This window comes from Podarcis liolepis (assembly GCF_965112155.1).
Source record: "Podarcis liolepis genome assembly, chromosome: 2".
Taxonomy (NCBI): domain Eukaryota; kingdom Metazoa; phylum Chordata; class Lepidosauria; order Squamata; family Lacertidae; genus Podarcis; species Podarcis liolepis.
In genome coordinates this window covers 128,143,168-128,168,525 of record NC_139555.1, presented here as the reverse complement: position 1 = coordinate 128,168,525, position 25,358 = coordinate 128,143,168, and the positions used below count along the sequence as shown (strand labels likewise).

General features: G+C 45.2%; 4 protein-coding genes across 5 annotated transcripts in view; 2 read left to right on the top strand and 2 right to left on the bottom strand.

Moving 5' to 3' along the window:
• The window catches only part of LOC310702287 (uncharacterized protein), a 213,331-nt gene that overhangs the window by 131,661 nt on the left and 56,312 nt on the right, over window positions 1–25,358 (top strand). The window lies entirely within an intron of this gene.
• The window catches only part of LOC310702292 (uncharacterized protein), a 90,890-nt gene that overhangs the window by 28,008 nt on the left and 37,524 nt on the right, over window positions 1–25,358 (bottom strand). Inside the window, exons 5-6 of one of the 2 annotated variants that reach the window (XM_083493704.1) lie at window positions 18,985–19,110; window positions 15,195–15,358 (exon numbers count right to left, since the gene is read on the bottom strand). In XM_083493704.1, the coding sequence (XP_083349830.1) occupies window positions 15,195–15,327 (133 nt within the window). In that variant the 5' untranslated portion in view covers window positions 15,328–15,358; window positions 18,985–19,110. The remainder of the gene's footprint in view (window positions 1–15,194; window positions 15,359–18,984; window positions 19,111–25,358) is intronic. The other variant, XM_083493703.1, reaches the window with a different exon arrangement.
• LOC310702305 (uncharacterized protein) overlaps window positions 960–25,358 on the bottom strand; it is a 64,931-nt gene continuing 40,532 nt past the window's right edge. The window contains exon 2 of the mRNA XM_083493734.1: window positions 960–5,570. Coding sequence (XP_083349860.1) covers window positions 4,246–5,040 — 795 coding nt within the window. The 5' untranslated portion in view covers window positions 5,041–5,570 and the 3' untranslated portion in view covers window positions 960–4,245. The remainder of the gene's footprint in view (window positions 5,571–25,358) is intronic.
• LOC310702296 (uncharacterized protein) overlaps window positions 23,410–25,358 on the top strand; it is a 74,324-nt gene continuing 72,375 nt past the window's right edge. The window contains exon 1 of the mRNA XM_083493716.1: window positions 23,410–23,492. The gene's annotated coding sequence lies outside the window, so the exon portion shown is untranslated. The remainder of the gene's footprint in view (window positions 23,493–25,358) is intronic.

Below are 25,358 nucleotides of genomic sequence, written 5' to 3'. Positions count from 1 at the left end.
TCCCATGAATTCTGTCACCTTTGTCTGCCATTCTTCCAGAGAAGGTAGTTCTTGCATCTTCCAATACTTTGCCAAAAGAATTCTTGCTGCTGTGGTTGCATACATAAAAAATGTCCTATCCTTTCTTGGCACCAGTTGGCCCACCATGCCCAAAAGAAAAGCCTCCGGTTTATTTGAAAATGTCCCCTTAAGGACTTTTTTAAATTTCAAAAGGCTTTAATCTTTGGGCAGGTCCACCAAAGGTGGTAGAAGGTTCCTTCAGACTCATTACATTTCCAGCATTTATTATTGGGCAAATGGTAAATTTTTGCCAGCTTGACTGGGGTCATGTACCACCTGTAGATCATTTTCATTATGTTCTCTTTTAAGGCACTACATGCCGTAAACTTAATACCCGTGGTCCATAACTGTTCCCACTCAGCAAACATAATGTCATGACCGATGTCCTGTGCCCATTTAATCATAGCTGATTTAACCGTTTCCTCCTGTGTATTCCAATTCAACAGCAAGTTATACATTCTAGACAAATTCTTAGTATTGGGTTCTAACAGTTCTGTTTCTAACTTTGACCTCTCCTTCTGAAATCCTAATTTCCTGTCCTGCTTAAATGTCTCGTTTATCTGATAGTAATGTAACCAATCTCGAACTTTGAGCCTTAGTTTCTCAAAACTCTGAAGTTTAAACTTTTCACCATCTTGTTCTAGGATTTCACAATATTTTGGCCAATTGGAATCCATATTAAGCTTTTTCACCGCCTTAGCTTCCATTGGTGACAACCACCTAGGGGTTTTACTTTCCCCTTTTTTGTATTCTAGTTCTAAAAGTAAAGAGCCTCCGTCTCTCAGTCCTCCAAACGAGAGCCAGGTGTGTGTGTGTGTGTGAACATATAGAGTGAGGAGAGAAAGTATTTGATCCTCTGCTAAATTTGCTTTTTTGCTCTCTGACGAAGAAATGCCTAGTCCACAATATTAATGGTAGGTTTATTGTAGCTGTGAGAGACAGAATAACAACAGAGAAACCCAGAAGACAAAAGTCAAAGATTGATGATGATGATGATTTTTTTTTTTTTTTTTGGTTCTTGTTCCTACTTTTCTCTCTTTTATTTATTCCCAATATCATCCCGATCTTAATCCTTTATCTTATCTTGACAGCCACTGGCATGCAACTTTAATCATATTCAGATCTATATGTAAATTAACATGCATGATGAAAATTGTGCTCTTCTTGTTGTTGTCCCTCAATTGTTTTCGGTGCAGTCCCTCCTCAGAAGGCCCTATTTCATTCCACCGTCTTACCTTCCAGGACTCTGGGCTGTCTTCCAGCTTTCCTTTGTTTAGTTAAAATTAAGACACATGTAATGTATTTTAATGGACTGATATTTTCCCAAACCGAAGAATCTTCTGGAAGAGACCACACTGTGCGATAGATTTCACAGTTAATACTTGTTTGGTTCCTCTACAATCCAAGCTTGCTCCCCCTGGCCCCTAAGGGAAGCTTACAAAGATCAAAGATTCACCTTCACTTTTATAAATCCATATATGAAAAAAATCCATGCAAGCAGATGTGGTTTCCTGTGTGAAATATTCCCCAGTTGTAATCTGTCAGTTGTCTGCAGCCCTCTTTGAGAGGGACCCCTTTTTTTCTAATGTGCCATCATTTGCACCATTTTAGCATCCCCAGCCGAAAAAAATATTTAATCTTGTACAGTGGTGCCTCGGGTTACATATGCTTCAGGTTACATACGCTTCAGGTTACAGACTCCGCTAACCCAGAAATAGTGCTTCAGGTTAAGAACTCTGGGGCTGCAGTTTTCAGGCTTGGGGACAGGATGATGACTGTTTTTGGCATCAAGTTCTGTCCATAAACCCCACTGAGTACAATGGGATCTACTCTAGGTCATTACTGTGCAGACCATGCCAGCCTTATGAAGTGGGGTGAGGAGCAAAAAAAATGAAATGGAAATCAATGGAGATGTTTAGAAATGGGGCTTCTGGTTCCGGTCTGCCTTAATGGATCCTGCTCCCAAGATAGCAGAGATTGATAGCAAAGAATAAACAAGGAAGCTTTGAGGGTAATTGTCCTTGCAAGCTCCCCCCAGAGCCCGAGGGGGAGTGAACTTCACTCGCAGATTGTCTCGATATCTGGCTCTTGCTCCACCATGGAATCTGAGAGGCAGCAAAATCACTTTGCCGATTGGTAGCCCTCCTACTCGGCCATTAAGAAGCAGAGGTACTTCTGTTTATTAGAGTGAAATTAGAATTGATATACAGACATGTGCTGGAACAGAAGGAACAAGATCATAAACTGCTAAATTGAAGCAGATACAATGCCAAAACGATTCAAACCGCAAAAAAGACTTCCTTCGATGCAAAATATTTACTCTTTCTTTATATATATATATATCATGTTTGCAACATAAATGATTCAGCAGCACGCTCACACGCACCCCCCCCCGAATGCTAACAAACTGATAAAAAGCAAGAGGAGATAAAAGAGAATGGGATTATACTTCTGGATTACAATGAAAAAGAGAACTATGTGACAAAATTGAAATGGATTTAAAGTCCCAAAGTTTCACTGTATTCCTATGGAAGGAAATGGAGTTTGAGCTTTGATGATCGGCTAAGGCTTTGGCAGGACGCCAGATCGTTATTGAGAGAGTTGGAGAAGCTGGAGTCTTGCCAGAGCTTTGGCGGGACGCCAGATTACTCTCTATCTAGACTCAAACAATAACAAAAAAGGGAGAGAAGATGGCGTGTGACGCAGTTGAAATTACAGCCTCATTCTCTGATAAGACTGTATTTCAACAAAGTCTCTTCATATTTTCAAACAAGCTGATACCTTGCCAATAATAATTAGAGCCCTCCACAAAGGACCGCACCATTAAACATCAAATTCTCAAGTTTTTTTTAATATAGTTTCACTTGCATTCCATTTCATTAATTGACTCTTTCTCCACGAGGCTTGCCAAATCATGAAGTAGCTGGCAGTACTGCAGTGTTTCATTCTATCATTGCACAGTGTGACACTGTGCCTTTAATTGTCTAATTATCTAATGTATCATCGTGTGAGAACGGGAGCTATTTCTATCCCCTCTGGTGCGTGAGTCAGCTCTTCGCTCTGTTGACTTTGTTAGGATATTTCCATTCCACCTTAAGAAGGGAGCAGGTTGTTGTGTCACAGCCTGCGTATTTCCTGTTCACAGGATGTTTCTGTTTATGTATATAGCTTTTGTTTCTTCTCTCTGTGTGCCTGAACATCGAAGCAGGCAGTCATGTTTTTCTTTGTTCTGATCAACGCTGAATAAAGTTGTAAATAATGCTCTCCTGAGTGCACCTTTCGTTGTGCGAACTCTGCTGATAGAGCGTGCACGAGCCCTGGAATGTGGCAAACTATTTCTGCAGCTCGTGTCGCTAACTGACTGATACTGTATCTACGGGAGATCGATGGATCGTCCGGAATCGACGTGGGGTCATGATGGCCTTTGTCTCCCTGGCAGTATCCCAACAGTCTTCTTATTTTCTTGATGCTGCATTCCAGCCAGAGTCTGCTTCTGCTGTACTCTGCTACTATGGGCGAAGTTCCTCACCATTCGGACAAGTGAGGGAGGGTGTTGGCCCAACAGCACTAAGTATCAAAAAAGATGAAACGCTCACCTCACATCTTCTGTAGCAGAGCGACAAAAGTCCTTTCAAAGTCTGAATTCAAATCTTTGTTGAAAAACAGGAATGCTCCCGCTCATGGTGTTGGCATCGGAGAGTGTCCAATTCGTGCAATGCTAAACACCCAGTGCCCCTGCCTCCACTGCAGCGAGCGGCAGATATCGGACGGCGTGCGGGTGAAGGCACATCCGCCCCATCTCTGCGGGGTTCAACAGGGATAATTACCCACAGATTCACCTTGTTTAATTGCACGACTGGGGTCCGGTGTCCTGGGAAAGCAGCCAAACGCCATAGGCCATCACACCGGAAGTCTTCTCCAAAGTCTTTTTTATATTTTCTCTCTGATAGTAAGAGCTGACAGTGGAAAGGAACTCTCTCAGAAGGGGGTGGACCTTCATTGGGGGGTTTTAAGAAGAAGCTGGATGGTCATGGCTGCTTGAAATGAGATTTCTGGAGGAGGTTGGACTAGATTCTGAATCCATAATTCTATTCTTCACCCTGGTGTGAGATCTTAAATTGACTTTTGAACAAGTGAAATTTTATACACATTCCATGTGCTGATATGCTTTCAACCCTGTATGAATTATTTGGTGGGCCATGAATGAATCTTTTCCCACATTCCAAACACTTTCTCTCTTGTATGGATTCTTTGATGGGAAGTGAGATGGGTCCTTTGAGTGAAGCGCTTCCCACATTCTGAGCACTGATACGGTTTCTCCCCTGTATGAATTCTGTGATGAGAAGTGAGATTCCCCTCGTGACTGAAGCGCTTCCCACATTCCAAGCACTGAAAGGGTTTCTCCCCTGTATGAATTCTTTGATGGGAAGTGAGACTATACTTCTGATTGAAGCTCTTTCCGCATTCCAAGCACTGATAGGGTTTCTCACCTGTATGAATTCTTTGATGGGAAGTGAGGTGGTAGCCCTCCCGGAAGCTTTTCCCACAATCGAAGCACATATAGGGTTTCTCCCCTGTATGAATTCTTTGATGGGAAGTGAGATCACAACTCAGACGAAAGCTCTTTCCACATTCCAAGCAGTGATACGGTTTCTCTCCTGTATGAATTCTTTGATGGGAAGTGAGACTATCCTTCCGACTGAAGCTCTTTCCACATTCGAAGCACTGATAGGGTTTTTCCCCTGTATGAATTCTTTGATGAGAAGTGAGATTCCCCTCGTGACTGAAGCGCTTCCCACATCCAGAGCACTGATAGGGTTTCTCCCCTGTATGAATTCTGTGATGGGAAGAGAGTGCGCCATTTTGACTGAAGCTCTTTCCGCATTCCAAGCACTGATAGGGTTTCTCACCTGTATGAATTCTTTGATGGGAAGTGAGCTTGTGCCCATCCCGGAAGCTTTTCCCACAATCGAAGCACATATACGGTTTCTCCCCTGTATGAATTCTTTGATGAGAAGTGAGATTCCCCTCGTGACTGAAGCGCTTCCCACATTCCAAGCACTGATAGGGTTTTTCCCCTGTATGAACTCTTTGATGGCAAGTCAGATCACCACTCCGACGAAAGCTCTTTCCACATTCAAAACACTGATAGGGTTTCTCTCCTGTATGAATTCTTTGATGGGAAGTCAGATGACCCCTCAGACGAAAACCTTTTCCACATTCGAAACACTGATAGGGTTTCTCCCCTGTATGAACTCTTTGATGCAAAGTGAGATTACCCTTTCGATTGAAGCTCTTTCCACATTCTCTGCACTGATACAATTTCTCCCTACTCTGTGTTATTTTGTGTGAAGTGAGGCTATTCTTTCGAATGAAGCTCTTTCTTTGATGGGAGGTGAACTGGGAGCTCTGACGGATCTTCTCTCCACACTCTGAATATTTATCTGACTTCTCCGCTATGTGGATTCTGTTGTGCTCCCCCTTGTTCTTCCCTTCTGATTCATCACCATCTGCAATGAAGAGAGATGCTAATTAGAGTCTCAGGAGGAAATGGGAACTCCAGATTATTGAACAATGTTAATGAATGCTTGTGACAGAGGAAGAACTGAAGAGAATGAGATGTGGACTTCCGGTCGGCGCCAGCGTTTAATGGCGGTCCTTGCTTCGAGCTCCGAAGCAGGACTGCTCCGCGAGTTCGGGTCTGACCCGCTACGGCGAGCGGGGGACCCCTAAAATCACAGGCGCTGAAGCCTGTGAACAAGGAGATTCGGTGGGCACCTTTGCGCCCCCCGGTACTGTGAAAGAGCCTTTTTAAAGGCTCCGGAGCGGCACTGGGAGTGAGCGCGGTGCTGAGAATCGCTACCCAGCCCGCGGAGCGAAGCCGCGTCGCCATTGACGGAGAGCGCCGATTCCTTCCTGAATCTACAGATTGGATCAAATACCCGTGAGTAAGAACAAGGGAACAAAGATTTTACGGGACTTTAAATTTGGAAAATTTGGCTGAAAACGGGAAAGGCAAAAAGTAAGGAAGTCTGCCTTCCGGAGCTGCATGGAAATCAAGCAATGAAAAAGTAAGCTGTCTTTAAAAGAAAATTTGTTTTTATACTGCTGAACCTGACATTGAAGAGGGACCTCCCTCCCATCGGGCAGGAGTTGGGGGGAAAGAAAATTGGACTTTTTAACCTGCTTTAAATGACTTTTGAAAAGAAATCCCGCACTGTCAAATCCTCTGGCCAGGCTGCCTGAATAACAAGCGCCTGAGAAGTGAGCTGTCAAAAACAGATTAAGGATACAAAGTAGAAGATTTATTTGACATTAAATAACGGATATTAGTGGATATACTTGTAACGTCTTAAATTGAGACAAAGTTAAGGTCCAAGGGAGAATATTGGAACTTTTTTGTTTTTTACTGCTACATGCTTTGTTTCTTTGGAAATTTCCTATGGACATACCTACTCCCTCTAGAGGACTAAAAAAGATACAGTTGCATTAAGGGGAAAGTAGTGGGATTTTCCACTTACAAGTTTTTCCTGTGAGAATGACCTTGGCTATGAGCACTCCACTGGATGAAATATCAACAAGATCCAAAACAAAGCAGGCTCAAAAGAAAAGAGGCTCTATACCAGGAGTACCAGCTGCACAGGAAAAAGTAACAACAGCATCAATGGATTCTATGACACAGGCACTGATTAGAATAAATCAATCTTTGGAAGCACTTACCAAGCAGTCTACAGAGAACTCTAAGAAATTGACAGAACTGACAGCAAGATTGGACTTGAACACAACGACAATATCATCTAATACAGATTCTATAAATCGTCTAATTCAAGAAAGCACGGAAACAAGGAAAATAGCTGAGAGCGCTAAGAGCACTGCTGAGGAGACTAAGGGAAAATTTGTGCCTATTGCAAAGAAAGTATATGAACATGATGCAGCTTTGGCCCTTATGGAACTGGAGAGGAAAGGGAAGAATTTGAAATTGAGACTGGTACCAGAGGAGGAAGAGGACAACCTTGGAGAATTTCTCACAGACAAGTTCCAAGAATTCTGGAATGATGAGTTAGAAGGAGAAGAAGATGAATTTGCAATAACTACAGCCTTCCGGATTGGCAGGAAACAAGGCAAGAAACCAAGGGACTGTTTAATTACTTTGAGATCCAAGGAAGAAAGAGACAAAATATTGAACCTACATTTTCAGAAGGCATTGGTCATTAAAAATTCCCAAATACAGATTTTTAAAGATATCCCTAAATATATTTTGGAGGTAAGAACTCAATTTAAGAATCTAGTTGATCTACTGAAACAAAACAACATTCCATTCAGGTGGGAGTTCCCACAAGGGTTGTCCTTTAACTTCAAAGGGAAGAAAATCAAAATAAAAACAATCCAAGATAAAGAACACTTTTTGGAGAGAAATTTTGAGGACTTTCAGAAAGGAACTGTGAGTGAGAGGGAAGTAACTGACATTGCAAACTTATCATTTGGACTTAACCCAGCACCAACTGACGAGGAACAAGAACTTGGAGCAGTCGGTGGAAAAGATACCCAGTAACAAAAATGTCTCTGCAACTTCTGAGTTGGAATTGCAACGGTCTAAACCTCCCCCGAAAAAGGGGTCAAGTGTTTCATATATTAAAGAAAGAACATTTAGACATAATCTGTTTGCAAGAAACCCACATTGCCAGGATACACAGAAAGCTCCTGACAAATAAGAGATTAGGACTGGAATTCATCTCATCAGATAAAGTCAAGAAAAGAGGGGTGGTGATCTATGTTAAGGAAAAACTGGAACCAAAATTGATATTTAAAGATGAACAAGGAAGATACCTGGCAGTGGAAATTCAAACCCAAGGAGAAAAAATTCTGATTGTAGGAGTTTATGCACCTAATGAGGGGAAGGCCGAATTCTTCAAGAAGTTGCACGAGACCCTAATGGACTTTATGGACTTTAAAATCATAATGATGGGCGATATGAACGGAGTTGTCTCCACAAACATGGACAAAGCGCAAAGGCAAGTAATTTCTAAGGATGGGAGACTACCAAAGACTTTTTTTGAACTGACTGACACCATGGACTTGATTATATCTGGAGAACAAGGAACCCTCTGGAGAGAGAGGGGACCTTTTTCTCTGAAGCAAAAATGACATGGACTAGGATTGACCAAATATGGATTTCTAGCAACCTGGCACCAAGGGTTAAAAAAACAGAAATCTGCCCAAAAACTTGCTCCGACCACAATGCAGTAAAGATGGAAATGAAATTGACAACAGCTGGAACCTTTAGATGGAGAATGAATGACACCCTATTTTGAGATGAAGTAATTTACAAAAAGGCCCAAAAGACACTGAAAGACTACTTCGAGATAAACCTGAGATCAGATGTGGAAAAAAGAATAATATGGGACGCAAGCAAGGCCGTGATGCGCGGTTTCCTAATCCAGCAGAACTCTATAAAGAGGAAAAAACAGAATGAGAGGAAGGAAAAAATTTGGAAACAAATGAAAGAAGGAGAGAAGAAACTGAGATCTAAACCTAAGTCTCAGGAGATTTTAAGGGAAATAAAGTACTACCAGACCCAATACATGGAACTGATGAATCTAGAAATAGAATGGAAAATAAAACAAATGAGGCAAAAGACTTTTGAATCGGCAGATAAATGCGGGAAACTGCTGTCATGGCAATTGAAAAAGAGACAAAAGTTGAATACTGTGACATCTCTCGAGGTAGATGGGAAATCTATTAATAAACCAAATGAGATAAGTAATTGCTTTCAAAGTTTTTTCAAGAAATTGTATGCACAAGGGCCAAAAAATGAACAAGAGATAGAAGAATTTATTAAAAAATATGGATTGTCAAAGATTTCAGAACAAAACAAAAGGATTCTAAATGAGAAAATTACAGACCAAGAAATAGAGGGTGCCATCCAGGACATGCAATTGGGAAAATCACCAGGACCAGATGGGCTGACTGCGAGATACTACAAAGCACTGAAGGAATGGCTAATACAACCATTGAAAGAAGTTTGCAACCAAATCTTGGAGGGGGAAAAGGCTCCCGAATCGTGGAAAGAAGCATTCATCTCACTTATACCGAAGACAGAAACTGAGAAAAATCAAGTTAAGAACTACCGCCCTATATCACTTTTGAATGTGGATTACAAAATTTTTGCAGACATTCTAGCAAAAAGATTTTAAAAAGTGTTGTTAGAGGAGATTCACAAGGACCAAACAGGCTTTCTCCCAGGGAGACATATGTCAGACAATGTGAGGAACATTATAGACATTTTGGAACTGTTGGAGGCTGACATAAATAGAAAAGCAGTTTTGATTTTTGTGGATGCGGAGAAAGCCTTTGACAATATTTGTTGGAGCTTTATGAAGAGGAATCTCCAAGGGATGGGGGTAGGCCAAAGTTTTGAAAACGGTATAGGTGCAATATATTCTGAGCAAAAAGCTAAATTAATTGTGAATGGTGTGGTTATGGACGAGATCCCAATAGAAAAAGGGACACGACAGGGATGCCCAATATCCCCTCTACTTTTTATATCGGTCCTGGAAGTTCTGTTGAATATGATTAAAAGGGACCAGCTGGTTAAAGGAATACAGGTCGGAGCCAAACACTATAAGTTAAGAGCATTTGCAGATGACCTAGTTTTGACTTTGCAACAGCCAGAAGCCAGTACGAAAAGAGTTTTAGAACTAATTGAAATATTTGGTCAAGTAGCAGGTTTTAAATTAAATAAACAGAAGACAAAGGTGCTGGGGAAAAATTTAACAATAGAGGAAAAAGATAGTTTTCAAAGTGAAACTGGTTTGGAAATAACGAAAAAAGTGAAATATCTGGGGGTGAATTTAACATCTAAGAATGTGAATTTATTTAAAGATAATTATGAAAAATGTTGGTTGGAAGTGAAGAAAGATCTTGACATATGGTCTAGGTTGAGACTTTCCTTGTTAGGCCGAATTGCTGTTATCAAGATGAACGTATTGCCGAGACTGTTGTTTTTGTTTCAGACATTACAAATTTTGGACACGATGGACTGTTTCAAGAAGTGGCAGAAAAATATATCTAAATTTGTCTGGCAGGGCAAAAAGCCCAGAATAAAATTTAAGATTTTGACTGATGCAAAGGATAGAGGGGGCTTTGCCCTGCCGGACTTAAGACTCTATTATGAAGCAGCAGCTTTTTGCTGGTTGAAACAATGGCTACTTCTTGAGAATACAGACATTTTGGATTTGGAAGGGTATGATAACAACTTTGGCTGGCATGCATATTTATGGTATGACAAGGTAAAGGTTCATAAAGGTTTTAAAAACCATATTGTTAGGAAAGCTTTGTATAATGTTTGGAATCGCTATAAAGATTTGCTGGAAAGCAAAACCCCCAGGTGGTTGTCACCAATGGAAGCTAAGGCGGTAAAAAAACTTAATATGGACTCAGAGTGGCCAAAATATTATGAAATTATAGAATATGACGGTGAAAAGTTTAAATTACAGAGTTTTGAGAAACTAAAATCCAAAGTTCGAGACTGGTTACATTATCACCAGATTAATGAGACATTTAAGCAGGATAGGAAACTAGGATTTCAGAAGGAGAGGTCAAAGTTGGAAACAGAACAGTTAGAGCCCAATACTAAGAATTTGTCTAGAATGTATAACCTGCTGCTGAAATGGAATACACAGGATGAAACGGTTAAATCAGCTATGATTAAATGGGCACAAGACATCGGTCATGATATCATGTTTGCTGACTGGGAACAGTTATGGACCACAGGTATTAAATTTACGGCATGTAGTGCCTTAAAAGAGAACATAATGAAAATGATCTATAGGTGGTACATGACCCCAGTCAAGCTTGCAAAGATATATCATTTGCCCAATAATAATTGTTGGGAATGTAATGAATGTGAAGGAACCTTCTATCATCTTTGGTGGACCTGCCCAAAGATTAAGGCCTGTTAGGGTGTGAAACCTAAGACGCTGGCAAGTTAGCAATGTCATGTGACTTTAAGTAGTCAAGCTCGTTAAGTTGCTCAGTATATAAAGAGTGTTTGTTTTCTCTGCCTGCGGGGCATGAAGCAAAAATGTCTGAAAGCTCCGGAGGTGTTTCTGTTATCTGTCTGCAATAAACCTGTCTTTGGAAAGACAGGCTTCCCTGTGTCGTTATTTCTTTGCTGCTGAGACTCTGAAGCTTGTACTGCAACAAGAATCTCTGCACTGGACTTAATTAATGCTCTGCAAAGAGAACTGTTGCTGGTTGCGCAGCGGAAGCGTTTACTGGACCAGTACACAGACTCTCTTAAGGCCTACTGGGAAATGATCTATAATGAAATCAAGAAAATCCTTAAGTGGACATTTGTAAAGAAACCGGAGGCTTTTCTCTTGGGCATGGTCGGCCAATTGATTCCAAAGAAGGATAGGACATTTTTTATGTATGCAACTACAGCAGCAAGAATTCTTCTGGCAAAGTATTGGAAGACGCAAGCATTACCTACTCTGGAAGAATGGCAGACGAAGGTGATTGAATTTAAGGGACTGGCAGAGATGACCGGCAGAATCCGTGACCAGAGGAAAGAGACAGTGGAAGAGGACTGGAAAAAATTTAAAGTATACCTTAAGAACTGTTGTAAAATTTTGGAATGTTAAGATGTCAAGGGGTAAGAAACAGAGAATTACAGCTGTTAAAGTTTAAGCTTAAGAAAATTTAAAGAAAGTTAAGTATAAAAATGGATTGAAGGATTGCTAAAAAAATTTAAAACAAGGATGCAGTGAAGGGGAGGTATGGGGAAGTCGTGTTTTGTTTGTATGTGTTTTTGTTCTTTTATGTTGTAAAAACCAATAAAAATTAAAAAAAAATGAAGAGAATGAGATGTGAGGCCGTCCAATAGTTTTCAGTGTTTTTGTTTCCTGGTATTAACTGAGATATTGCTTGGCTTTTATCTGGGATGGATATTTTTGTGGCTCAATCATGGAATCCACTCCATCTCCAATCACAACATGTTATGATCCAACAGGGATCCTTACTGAGAGACACGGGTTAGAGCTCAATGTCGAGCCTACCAAGTGGCGGTAGCGACGACGAAGAAGACTTTCTTCACCGCCTCTATGGCATCTGCAGAAAACAGCAGCAGGAGACTTTTTCATGTGGTTCACAATTTAGCAGAACCACCTGTTACATCGGGGCCCAGCAAGGGCCACATGATCTCCTGTAATGATTTTGCAAAGTTTTTTGCAGTTAAAGTCGCTCAGATTCGGGAAGAGGTAGACACCACCATGGGAGCAGGGTCGGAGCGGGAGAGTGCTAGAGTCCTGTCTAGTCAAATTGTGTGGGATCAATTCCAATCTGTTACCTTCGAGGATGTGGACAGGCTGCTTGGACGAGTGAAACCAACCACCTGTCTCCTGGATCCTTGCCCATCCTGGCTTATAAAAGCTAGCCGGGAAGGGCTGGGTGATGGGCTTCGTGGGGTGGTGAATGCTTCCCTCCGTGAGGGAGCCTTCCCAGACCCGCTGAAAGAGGCGGTTATTAAACCGCTTCTTAAAAAACCATCTTTAGATGTGGCCACAATGGCCAACTATCGCCCAGTCTCAAATCTTCCATTCCTGGGCAAGGTGATTGAGCGAGCGGTTGCTGAACAACTCCAGGCACGCCTGGAAGAAGCGGACCATTTGGATCCCTTCCAGTCGGGATTCAGGCCTCATCATGGGACTGAAACTGCCTTGGTCGCACTGGTTGATGATCTCCGGCGGGCTAGAGACAAAGGTGAGAGCTGTTTCCTAGTTCTGCTGGATCTCTCAGCGGCATTTGATACCATCGACCATAACATCCTTCTGGACCGTCTTGAGGGGCTGGGAGCTGGGGGCACTGTCATACAGTGGTTCCGCTCCTTCCTTCTGGGCCGTGTTCATAAAGTGGTGGTGGGGGATGAGTGTTCAGACCCCTGGGCTCTCCCTTGTGGGGTGCCTCAGGGTTCTGTCCTCTCCCCCATGCTTTTCAACATCTACATGCAGCCGCTGGGAGAGATCATCAGGGGGTTTGGGCTGGGTGTTCATCAGTATGCGGATGATACCCAGCTCTACCTCTCTTTTAAATCAGTGAATCACCAGTGAGGGTGGTGAAGGTCCTGTGTGAGTGTCTGGAGGCGGTTGGAGGATGGATGGCGGCTAACAGATTGAGGCTGAACCATGAGAAGACAGAAGTACTGTTTTGGGGGGACAGGAGGCAGGCAGGTGTGGAGGATTCCCTGGTCCTGAATGGGGTAACTTTGCCCCTGAATGACCAGGTGTGCAGCCTGGGAGTCATTTTGCACTCACAGCTGTCCATGGAGGCATAGGTCAAATCTGTGTCCAGGGCAGCTGTTTACCAGCTCCATCTGGTACGCAGGCTGAGACCCTCCCTGCCCATGTACTGTCTCGCCAGAGTGGTGCATGCTCTGGTTATCTCCTGCTTGGACTACTGCAATGCGCTCTACGTGGGGCTACCTCTGAAGGTGACTCAGAAACTACAACTAATCCAGATTGCGGCAGCTAGACTGGTGACTGGGAGCGGCCGCTGAGACCACATAACACCGGTCTTCAAAGACCTACATTGGCTCCCAATACATTTCCAAGCACAATTCAACGTGTTTGTGCTGACCTTTAAAGCCCTAAATGGCCTCGGTCCAGTATATCTGAAGGAGTATCTCCACCACCATCGTTCTACCCGGACACTGAGGTCCAGCACCGAGGGCCTTCTGGTGGTTCCCTCACTGCAAGAAGCTAAGTTACAGGGAACCAGGCAGCGGGCCTTCTCGGTAGTGGCGCCCTCCCTGTGGAATGCCCTCCCACCAGATGTAAAAGAGGACAACAACTACCAGACTTTAAGAAGACATCGGAAGGCGGCCCTGTTTAGGGAGGCTTTTAATGTTTGATGTAGTACAGTATTTTAATTTTTTGGGGGGGGGGAAGCTGCCCAGAGTGGCTGGGGAAGCCCAGCCAGATGGGCGGGGTATAAATAATAAATTATTATTATTATTATTATTATTATTATTATTATTATTATTATTATTATTATTATTATTAATGCTGAGCTCTCTGGTCAGGATCCAGCAACGTCCACGCCTCTTCTGTGAAACAAACAGCAACATCTTCACCTGAACACTCCCCATCAGAAGTTATCTCAATCTGGTTGGTCTAAATTTAAATTTATACGTAAATCTCTTTCTTCACTTTGAACCCCCTCCCTCCCATTTTCATGATGAGACCAACTCTGTATTGTTTCTTTGGTAACAGAAGAGGAAAAGTGACTATTACTCACATAATCTAAGCACAACGGCCACAAGAGCTTCAGTCTAGGCATTTGGCTCTGCGATGTTGAATGTTCTCTGTTCTCTCCTGTTTCCCCCCCTTTTTTCCAGTTGAAAGCAATTCATGAACCCAGAACTCATGCACTGACCCCTAATGATGAACTATATGTTATAGATATTCCGGCAAATTTATTCTGCTATTTTACATATAAATGACATGAGAAGACTTGGTCTACATGTTTTATTATTCCTATGTTCCTTGTTTTTAAAAGCAAATAAAAAGTTATTCCAAAAAGAAAAGAAAAGAAAAATACATGGAGGCCTCATCTGCGTTCAATCTGCAAAGCAGGATCAGGTTCCTTTCAAGACTCGTGGCTTCTAGTGCTGCGCGATGGGGCGGAGGGAGAAAAGAATAATATGATGGATTGAGGAAATAGAAATGTAAATGTATGGGGGGGGGATGGGGAGGAAATGGTGTTGGCTTTGGTACATCTGTATTGTAAAACAATATGTGAAAACCAATTTTTTTAAAAAAGAGTTGTGGGTTCTAGTGCTGCGCGACGGATCAGTGTTGGACATTGGTAAGGCATTCAGATCACAGAACTGATTTTAGACCTTTTGAGCTGCCAATACATCGCGGTGACTGGGGAGTTGTGATCTATTCCTAGCTCAAATTGCCTGCAGATGACAAAGGAACGGGCAGGCAGGCAGGTGGGGGAGCCCGAAAAGGTGCTCCCCTTCTCCATCTCCATCCGCCTGCCTGCCTCCCCCCACCCCCAAGCTGAGCAAGCCCCAATTCCTCTCTGGCTCCATCCATCCATTTCCCCATCTCCCCTCCCATGGGACTCACCAGATCTCTCGGAGGTCCCTGGGAGGGAACGCTCAGAGGTTGTGGGGAGGGATGCAGGAGACAGCCGGACCAGGTCATGCGTCCATCTTCCCTCTTCCATCTCCTCTAGCTTTGCAGGATCCGTCTCACTCATCCTTCCTGAGGAGTCAAGGAGCCAAAAGAAGCTGCAGGGTCCGGGGAGAGAGGAAGAAGCAAAGTGAGCCTCAGAGGCCCTGCAGGCATTCTCCTGCCCTAGATATTCTCCTGCCCCTGGAGAAGCCCAAATGGGGCAGCCCCTTCCCAACAGAAGCCCCATTTCTAAACATCTCCAGTGCTTGCAGTTTCCCCTGTTTGCTCCTCACTTCGCAAGGCTGATATGTTCTGCACAGTAGTGACCTGAGAGTAGATCCCATTGAATTCAATGGTTCTTATGGACAGAACTTGGTGCCAAAACCAGTCACCATCCTGTCCCCAAGCCTTGGCTGATCATCAAAACTAAACTCCATTTCCTTCCATAGCAATACAGTGAACGTTTGAGGTTTGAATCCATTTCAATTTTATCACATAGTTCGCTTTTCTGTTGTAATCCATAAATATAATCCCATTCGCTTTTATCTCCTCTTGCTTTTTATCAGTTTGTTAGCATTCGGGGTGTGTGTGCTGCCGAATCATTTATGTTACAAACATGATATATATATATAAAGAAAGAGTAAAGGCTCCCCCTCCCCAACAACATACATTTTCCTTTCCAGTTCAAATTGTTTCAGCTTTGTATCTGTCTAAATTTAGCGGTTTATTATCTTGTTCCATCTGTTCCAGCACGCAGCCTTAATTGAGGACAATTACCCTCAAATCATCTGTTTATTATTTGCTAACGATCTCTGCTATCGTGGGAGCGGCATCCATTAAGGCAGACCGGAACCAGAAGCCTCAAAAGCCCCATTTCTAAACAATTCCAATTTCAGCTCTTTGCTCCTCACCCCACTTTGTAAGGCTGGCATGGTCTGTCCAGTAGTGACCTGAGAGTAGATCCCATTGAACTCATTGGGGCTTATGGACAGAACTTGGTGCCAAAACGAGTTACCATCCTGTCCCTAAGCCTGAAAACTGCAAGCCCAGAGCATGGGCAGAAAACAGACGAGTAGCTAATGTAACATGTAATGTAACAAGTGGCCCCATGCTTGGTGCTTTCTATGGAGAGTCCTGTTGACGCTCTTTGAGCTCTCTCATTGCAAGCCAGGCAGATGTTTTGGCCATATTTCCCTCTTGCATGGGGACCAAATCTTCGGGGAAAGAGGGTTCGTTCTGGTGGGCTGGATCTGGAGCACAAAGGGTCAAGTTCTGCTTGCATCAGCCCTTGTGTTCCTTCTTCAAACTCATTCGGCAGGAACGCCAGAGGTCCAATCTGGAGAATATTTCATTCTGGGCGTCTTGTGGCAGAGCACAGAAGACATGCAATCAATTCTTTTCAGTTCTGTCAAGTAGGTCCTTCCCTAGATTTCTCAAGTGCAAGGACCCTGGGCTGTCTGAGTTATGGGGTTCCTTGGGGTCCAGGTCAGCTGACTAGTCAGGATTGTTACCTGCAGAGTATATGTCAACTAAAGGATAATAGTCTGCCTTGAATTGAGGACTTTTTGGGGTGTTGCTGAATGTGGAAGCAGAGGAGCTGGTGATGCCACATTTTGGAATAATCTTGAGACTAATACACCACTCCTCCTTAGATATTCTCTGCGTTTATACACTATATTCACAAACTTTACGCTCCTCTTGTGAGAAGATCCCTAAAGGCTTAGGGTAGCTTGAGAGAAGTAGCTTATTTTGAGACAGCGCCCATTTCCAATTCTTGCTTATCAAAACCCTCTCCCTAGTTGGTTTGGTTTTGGCTTCTGACAGGAGAGCAGAGCATTTGATAACCTTGCATATCGTTTCATATTGATATAAGGATCTGGTGTGCAGATTCCAGTACAGTGGTACCTCGGGTTACATATGTTTCAGGTTATATACGTTTCAGTTTACAGACTCCGCTAACCTAGAAATAGTACCTCGGGTTAAGAACTTTGCTTCAGGATGAGAACAGAAATCATGCTCTGGCGGCACGGCAGCAGCAGGAGGCCCCATTAGCTAAAGTGGTGCTTCAGGTTAAGAAAAGTGTCAGGTTAAGAACGGACATCTGGAACGAATTAAGTACTTAACCCAAGATACCACTGTACAGTACAAGCTTCTTAAGTGTTCTGTCTGGACCCAGAGCATGAGCTACTCTTAAGTAAGTTAGAATGTATTTTTAAGTTAACTTTTTAATATTGCATTATTTTAATTTTTTTAAACATTTTTGCTCTTCTTTGTACTTATAGACCTCTATTTGCCATGTGGACGAATTAAACCTCCCTTATTGATCTATTTTTAATGGTAGGGAAAGAGATATTGTTGTATTATCCGGTTCCACACTCTCTGCCAGACTTTATTCCAGAAGGTTTTACAAGTACCTATCAGGATGGTAAGAATTTTATTAGTGTCAGCCAAAAAGGATTTTATGCATTCTATGTCCCTCGTTAGTAGTCCCTCGTCACCCAATGACGGATAATTCCTCATTTGCACCAGAGGCTTGGGAGAAGGAGTCTTTTATCCTTGTATTAGCATTTCCTGAGGATAGTTCTGAATTTTGCTTTCAGATTAGTTCCTCTACTTGTTTAGCCTGGATTTGGCCTTGAGTCGCTTGAGCTCCTGGTCTCAGTGCCAGAGATGACTTAGCAGTTGAGCTGGCTGGACCCAAAACCTCTTTCTGCTCATCCTTAGATCTGCTGAGAGATCCTATAAGGTCAGTAATAGGATCTGGCTCCCGCTGTTTCTTAGCCACCTCCTCTTTTTCCTTATTCACGTAAAATGGAGTAATTTCTGCTTGTGCTTTCTTAGAGAAGCTCTCTTTGGAGGAGGGTCTGTGGCACTCGGGGAGAGAACATTAATTTTGTAACTACTCTGCGTCAACACTGTTTTCCCCCTTAATTCCTCATCAAGTTTCCTGATACCAGAAATACCATATGCCTTATACCATTTCCTAAAATTCTGTGATTATCCTTGCTGCGATTTATTTAATAGAAACTGATTTTTTTCCAAACACTCCCCTGTATGAAGTATCTCATGGGAACTGTGGGTGGAGCTGCGAATGAAGCTTTTCCCCCATTTCAAGCACTAATTTCTTCCCCCGTTAGTTCTTTCATGTGAAGTGAGTCTCTCCTTCTGAACGAAGAGCTTTCCTTGATGGGAAGTGGACTGGGAGCTCTGACTAAAGTTCTCTCCACACTCTGAATATTTATATGGTTTCTCCATTGTGTGGATTCTCTTGGTTGTCTCGATTCTTCTTCCTCTCCAATTCACCACCTACAATCTGCTGTTATATGGCAGTATTAGTATTATTATGTTTAGGCTGAGGAAGAAATTGAGCCTGAAATGATTGAACAATGCAAATGACTGCTTGTGAAAGAGGAAGAAGGGAAATGAATTACTGCCTTTTTTGAGGAAAAAAATTGAGAAAAAGAGAATTTGACAGGATGTACCTCCACATCCCTGAGATCTCTGAAGCCTACATGGAAGAAGGCCTGGGCAGCTCAGAGCAGCCTCATCCTGGTTGGAAAAGGCAGGACTGGTGGAAGAATATTCCCAGACAGAACAGGAGATACAGGAGAGTTGTGGGTGTGTTAACATTTCAGATGCTGCAGGTGGTGCTATGGGGCTCCCTCAAAATAGAGGAGGTTTGTCCTTCAGAGATCTGTATGGAATTTCAAAACTGATCTCATGATCCAGCAGGGAGCCTTACCAGAGAGGCCACGATCCCAGGATTCTCCTCCTCGACTTCCTTCTGCAGAGCTCTCTGGTCAGGATCCAGCAAAGCCCAGTCCTCCTCTGTGAAAGGAACAGCTACGTCTTCAAAGCACACTGGACCCTAAGAGAAAAAGGGAGAAGAAAGATGATATTTTTCTACACATTGCTCTGTTGTTTTCTGCCTCTTAATAGCTGCATTGTTTTAATACTATTATTTTCTTGCATGCTTATTTCAGTATCTTAATGGAACAATTTTGTTGTGTATTTTAATGATGGGTCTTAATCCTTGTATAAATGTGGCCACCATGACTAAGGCACTTCTGGCCAACCAGAGCAGCGCATGGAAACACCATTTACCTTCCCACCTGAGTGGTACCAATTTATCTACTTGCACTTTGACGCGCTTTTGAACTGATAGGTGGGCAAGAGCTGGTAACAAACAACGGGAGCTCACCCTGTCATTGCGGGGATTCGAACCACCGACTTTCTGATCGGCAAGTCCTAGGCTCTGTGGTTTAACCCACAGCGCCACCCGCGTCCCATTCCACATCATTATAATCCCTCAATCTGAAGGGGTTTCTTTACCTGCCCAGTTTTCCTTGACCCCAAGCCCCCTCCCAAAAATGAAGGCAGCATCTGGATCCCAAGGAAGAACAGAGCTGCAGTCCTCCTGCGATCTCCCTGGCTTGGCAGAGAGGACAAGGGAGGACCCTCTGCTCCCTGACTTGGGGGTCTCCCCCCACCGCGCATGATCTGAAAAGGGACCCCCATGCCCCCTCCCTGCCCTCCTGGGACCCTCCGAGGGAGGAAAGAGGGGACTCACCGGATTCCAGAAGGGGAAAGGAGAAAGAAGAAAGCAGGAAGGGATGGGGCAGGGAGGGAATTGAGCGATGGAGGACCTTCCCCCCCTTCACTTCCCATCCTCTCTAGGAATCCAGCTCTGCTCCTTTTAACCCTTGCAAAACCGAGCGCACCGAGCCTGCCCTTTCCTTTGCCTGCGGGCAGATCTCCTGCTGCGCTTAGAGCCTGCCCTCCCCGCCCCCATTTGCCCCAAGGAGCCCAGATCTAGGTCTTAGCAAGTGCCTTGGGCAGCTGAATGCCTAGATCCCAACCCCCTGCGGATGTTTGGAGGACCCTGCTCTGCTCTTGCTTTCCATTTTGGACGTGGCAAACGTTTATCCGTGGAAGAGTTCAATCTGGACCACCCTGTGCATTTATTTGTTCATTTCAGAGATCCTGGGATTATGGGCTCTATTTTGCTGTCACCATCTGCAGCGATCCTGGAGCCCAAGAAAGCAAAATCTCTCACTGCCTCCATTTCTTCCCCTTCTAGTTGCCAGGAGGTGATGGGACCAGTGGCCAGGATCTTCGTTTTTTGGATGCTGAGCTTCAGACCATATTTTGCGCTCTCCTCTGTCACCCTCAGTAAAAGGTTCTTTAATTCCTCCTCACTTTCTGCCATCAAGGTTGTGTCATCTGCATATCTGAGGTTGTTGATATTTCTTCCGCCAATCTTAATTCCGGCTTCGGATTCATCCAGCCCAGCATTTCGCATGATGAATTCTGCATATAAGTTAAATAAGCAGGGAGACAATATACAGCCTTGCCGTACTCCTTTCCCAATTTTGAACCAATCGGTTGTTCCATATCCAGTTCTAACTGTAGCTTCTTGTCCCACATAGAGATTTCTCAGGAGACAGAAGAGGTGATCAGGCACTCCTATTTCCCAACCCCCTTACCGTTATATAATGGCATCCTGGTTACATGTATTCCCCTTTTCCCAAAAGTTGCTCCAAGAAGTTTTCCTCAGCGTTTGACCCACGTTGAGCCTGGAGTGTCCTAGGGAACCTTCTGCCACTGGAGAGTCAGGCTCAGGTGCCTTCTCCTGGCAGCTCATTCAGAAGAACCCCTGAAGCTGAGGCTCTTTTTGGGACAAGAGTAATACATATAACTGGGATGCCATTAAAGAATGGTAAGGGGGTTGGAGGGAAGGGTCTCCAGCCAGCCTGCCCTTACTTTGAATTGGGGGGGGGGATGAGGGGCTAAGAAAAGCCCTCCCTGAAAACCAAGCGGAGGGGGGAAATGTTAGCAGGTGGAGGTGCTGATTTCTTCGTATTTGAGAGTTGCTGCTTCTCAAAGTGGTGCTTTTCAAGTGGGGAGGGGGTTGGAGGTGGCGCTGAGCTTGACTTGCCCCTGTTTGGGACCCAGCAGGAAAGGAGGGCGTTTCTTATTCCAGAAAGAAGTCTGACAGAGCTGACTCCGGACTCCAGTTCAAAGGAAGAGGGACACCTGCCATCCTTTCTGTGTTTCCTGCCAGAAAACCAGTTTCTACTGGGTTCCCAGAACCATCTGACCCCATTTCCCACACCAGAGCAGGGCTGGACCAATCAGAAGCCTCTGCATTGGGCAGCTGGCCAATCCCCTTTCAGATTCCCCTGGGTCTCGTCCTCTCCTTCGCCCAGTTTCCTGAGGGAGTTTTCCCCCTGAGTTTCCCTCATGGCTGCTCCCCCTCCCAGGTCCTCCTTCATTTCTCCTTCATTTCTCCTTCCTTCTCTTCCTGTTTCTCCCCCCCCCCCCAGTATTTTGGGCCAGCTGGATTCCCCCCCCCCCCATGGCCAGGCAGGCCCAGGAGGAGCCCATGGAAGCGGCAGGGCCAGGAGATTGCATTTGTCCAAAAAAGGCGGGAACGCCATTTTGTTTTTCCCAGAGACGCCATGGCTCCCCTGTGGGCCTCGGGGGTCCCACGCTCTCGGGGGTCTCTCCTCCCGGATGAAGGAGGGCGGCACCTTTGGTCCTCTTTGAGAGCCAGTGTGGTGTAGTGGTTAAGAGCGGTAGTCACGTAATCTGGGGAACCGGGTTCGTGTCTCCGCTCCTCCACCTGCAGCTGCTGGGTGACCTTGGGCCAGTCACACTTCTCTGAAGTCTCTCAGCTCACCTCACAGAGTGTTTGTTGGGGGGGAGGAAGGGAAAGGAGATTGTGAGCCACTTTGAGACTCCTGAAGGGGAGTGAAAGGCGGGATATCAAATCCAAACTCTTCTTCTTCTTCTTCTTCTTCTTCTTCTTCTTCTTCTCAGCCGCCTCCCTGCCATGATGGCTTGGCCTCTGCAGGGCAGCCTCTCTCCTCGCCATGTTGCCCCACGGAGGAGGCCTCTCCATTGGGAGACGAGGAGGGAAAGCCCCTCTCTGTCTCAGAGGCCCAAGGAGGAGAATAGTAATACAGTGGTACCTCACGTTACAGACGCTTCAGGTTACCGACTCCGCTAACCCAGAAATATTACCTCAGGTTAAGAACTTTGTTTCAGGATGAGAACAGAAATTGTGTGGTGGCGGCAGCAGCAGGAGGCCCCATTAGCTCAAGTGGTACCTCAGCTTAAGAACAGTTTCAGGTACTTTCAGGCAGAAGTCAACTTCTTGCCTCAACTTGGAGGCTGTCAGGGCATTAAAGGCAGAAGTCCAGGCGCAGCTTCTCTTCTCAGGCCGATGTTCCGCTTTCTAGACATGGTGATCAAATGCTGAACTGCATTTCTGCCCCTTCTTCCCTCTCCTTCCTGGACTGAGTCGTGTCCCATTCAGACTTGGGGGTCTCCCTCCGCTCCCCCCCTTAGTCCGCCCCCCAAACCCAGGGGGTCCCCTCAGCCCTCCTTCTTGGGGGTCTCCCTTCCCTCCCCCCTCTCAGTCCGCCCCCCACACCCAGGGGGTCCCCTCAGCCCTCCTTCTTGGGGGTCTCCCTCCACTCCCCCCTCTCAGTCCGCCCCCCACACCCAGGGGGTCCCCTCAGCCCTCCTTCTTGGGGGTCTCCCTCCGCCCCCTCTCTCATCTGCCCCCCACACCCAGGGGGTCCCCTCAGCCCTCCTTCTTGGGGGTCTCCCTTCCCTCCCCCCACCTTCCCCTCCAAGCTCCCCCCTCAGAAAAGGCGCCTTGCCTTTTCCCGCCAAAAGGGCTGGCTCCACCCCCGCTGGCTTGGCAGCCAATCAGAGCGAGGCTCCCGCCCCCTGGGGGAATTTCTGTGGGACTAAGTCCGCTGACTGGCCTGGCTCTGCTGTCCATCACAGGCCTAACCAAGGGGGGCACCCGGCAGCTGCCGTATATCCATATACCACCTACGTCTATCAATTCCCTATCTATATTAAACTATTATATATATATAATATGTACATAGCTATGTATGTATCTATACATAAGAATCCGGCACAAAAGTGCCCTCATTCAAGATGGCCGCGGGCCCTTCCACCCGCTCCAAACATGGAAGTACCGGCTGCCCTGACCCAACATGGCCTCTCCCCTTTCTCAGAGCGCCTCCTAGGCCTCCGCGGTGGCTTCATTTCCGGGACGGCCCCCCTCGCGCGGCGATTGGTGGAGAGCTGGGCGCTCTGTGCGCGGCGATTGGTCGAGGCGGAGGAGGAACCCGGAAGAGCCGGCTGCCTGGCTTTCCACGTGGGTTTGGGAGAGAGAGGAGAGAGGCAGCCATGGAGGAAGGAGAGGCAGCCGGAGACCCCAAGAAGGTGAGCGGGGAGCGGGGTTCCCCCAGGGGGTGGGACAGATGCCCCTTGGGGGCCCCTGGCCATTCTGGGACTCTGGAGCCTGGATTCCTGCCTTCCTCCGGGTCAACGCTATCTCTCCCCTTCATTGCTCATCAAGTTCCCTGACACCAGAAATACCATATGGCTTATACCATTTGCTAAGATGCTCTGATTATCCCTGCTGTGTTTTATTTAATGGAAATTGAGACTGGTTTCCTAGGTGAAGCTTTTTCTAAGCATTCTAAGCAGTCCCCTGTAGGAAATATTTCATGGAAAATTGGATTCACCAACAGAATGAAGCTCTTTCTACATTCCAAGCACTGATCCGGTTTCTGACCTGCATGAAACTTTTTCCAAACACTCCCCTGGATGAAGTATCTCATGGGAATTGAGAATGGAGCTGCGAAGGAAGCTTTCCTCCCGTTTCAAGCACTAATTTCTTCCCCCCGTTAGTTCTTTCATGTGAAGTGACGCTGTCCTTGTGAACGAAGAGCTTTCCTTGTTTCCAGGCCTTTGACCATTTTGGTTGCCTCCTCTGGACACGTTCCAGTTTGTCAGTGTCCTTCTTGAACTGTGGTGCCCAGAATGATGGGAGCAGATTTCAGACAGGGTGGAACGGCTGCTTGGGCCAGAGACTGGTTAAAAATCTTCATAAAGATTCCTGCCAGTTGGTCCAAACAATCTCTTAGCACCCTGCCAGCCACCCCATCTGGGCCCATAGCCTTCCTCGTGTTTGCCTCCTTTCATATTCGCCTCACTTCTCCCTCTTCCACCCTGACAGCATTTTCTGCAGGTAGTGAGGCCAATAGCTCTGCCATCCCTGTTGGAGCCACTGTTGGTGTCACCTCAAAGAAGGTCTTCAACTCTCCCACCAAGGAAGCCGTACTCTCTACTACTGATGTATTTCTCGATTTATAACCAGTCAGATGTTGAACTCCCTGCCACATTTGTCTAGTATCATTTCTTAGATGGTCCTCGATCCAGGACTGTTGATGTAGAAGTTTCTAGATCCTGATGGTCAAACCTATTCCAATCGGTCTCCTGGAAACAGTCCTGCAACTGCTGAGAGGCTCCCTCAGGCCACACCGTAACCATCCGTGTTTGTAGCTGGCCTTGTTTCCTGAGGGGTGTGTACACTGGTGTCAGAAGCAGGGACACATGATCTGAACCACCGAGGTGCGCCTCATATGCCCGTCTAATGTTCGTATACGCCTTCTCAAGAGTACTTTCTCCCCTTATTGCACACTCAATGTGCTGATGGGATTTTGGGAGTACTGCCCTCACATCTGTGTGAGTGAAGCCCCCCAAAATAATCCGCACTGCCTCCAGGTATCTGCTCAATTTAGCATTGATGTTTTCATGCATACTACTCATGGCCCTCCAGGCATTTGCAGAAGGTGCTAGATAAGAAAGCTGCAGAGATAGTGCAGGATAGTGCGCACCCCGGAAATGATCTCTTTCAGCTTCTGCCTTCTGGAAGAAGGTACAGGGTTATAAAGACTAGGACTAGCTGCCTGAAAAACAGTTTCTATCCAAATGCAATTTTGGTTTTAAATGCAGTGTAAGGTAGTCTCTTTGGGAGTATGTTGTATTTAATTATGGGGTATCAGAGTTTTAGGGGGCTAACCAGGTTGGGATAGCAGACTTGTTGGTTTTTGAATGTCTGATGTACATTTTTTCAATTTCGTTGTTCTGTATGGGACAATGACAATAAAGATTATCGTATTGTATTGAGACTCATCTGGAAAGTGCCATTTAATGTTCCTTTCCCCACTTGCCAGGAGCCTGAACTCCATTTGGGGTTCCTCCTTCCGCACCCCAAGGTTCCTCCAAAGCCTTGGGGAAGGA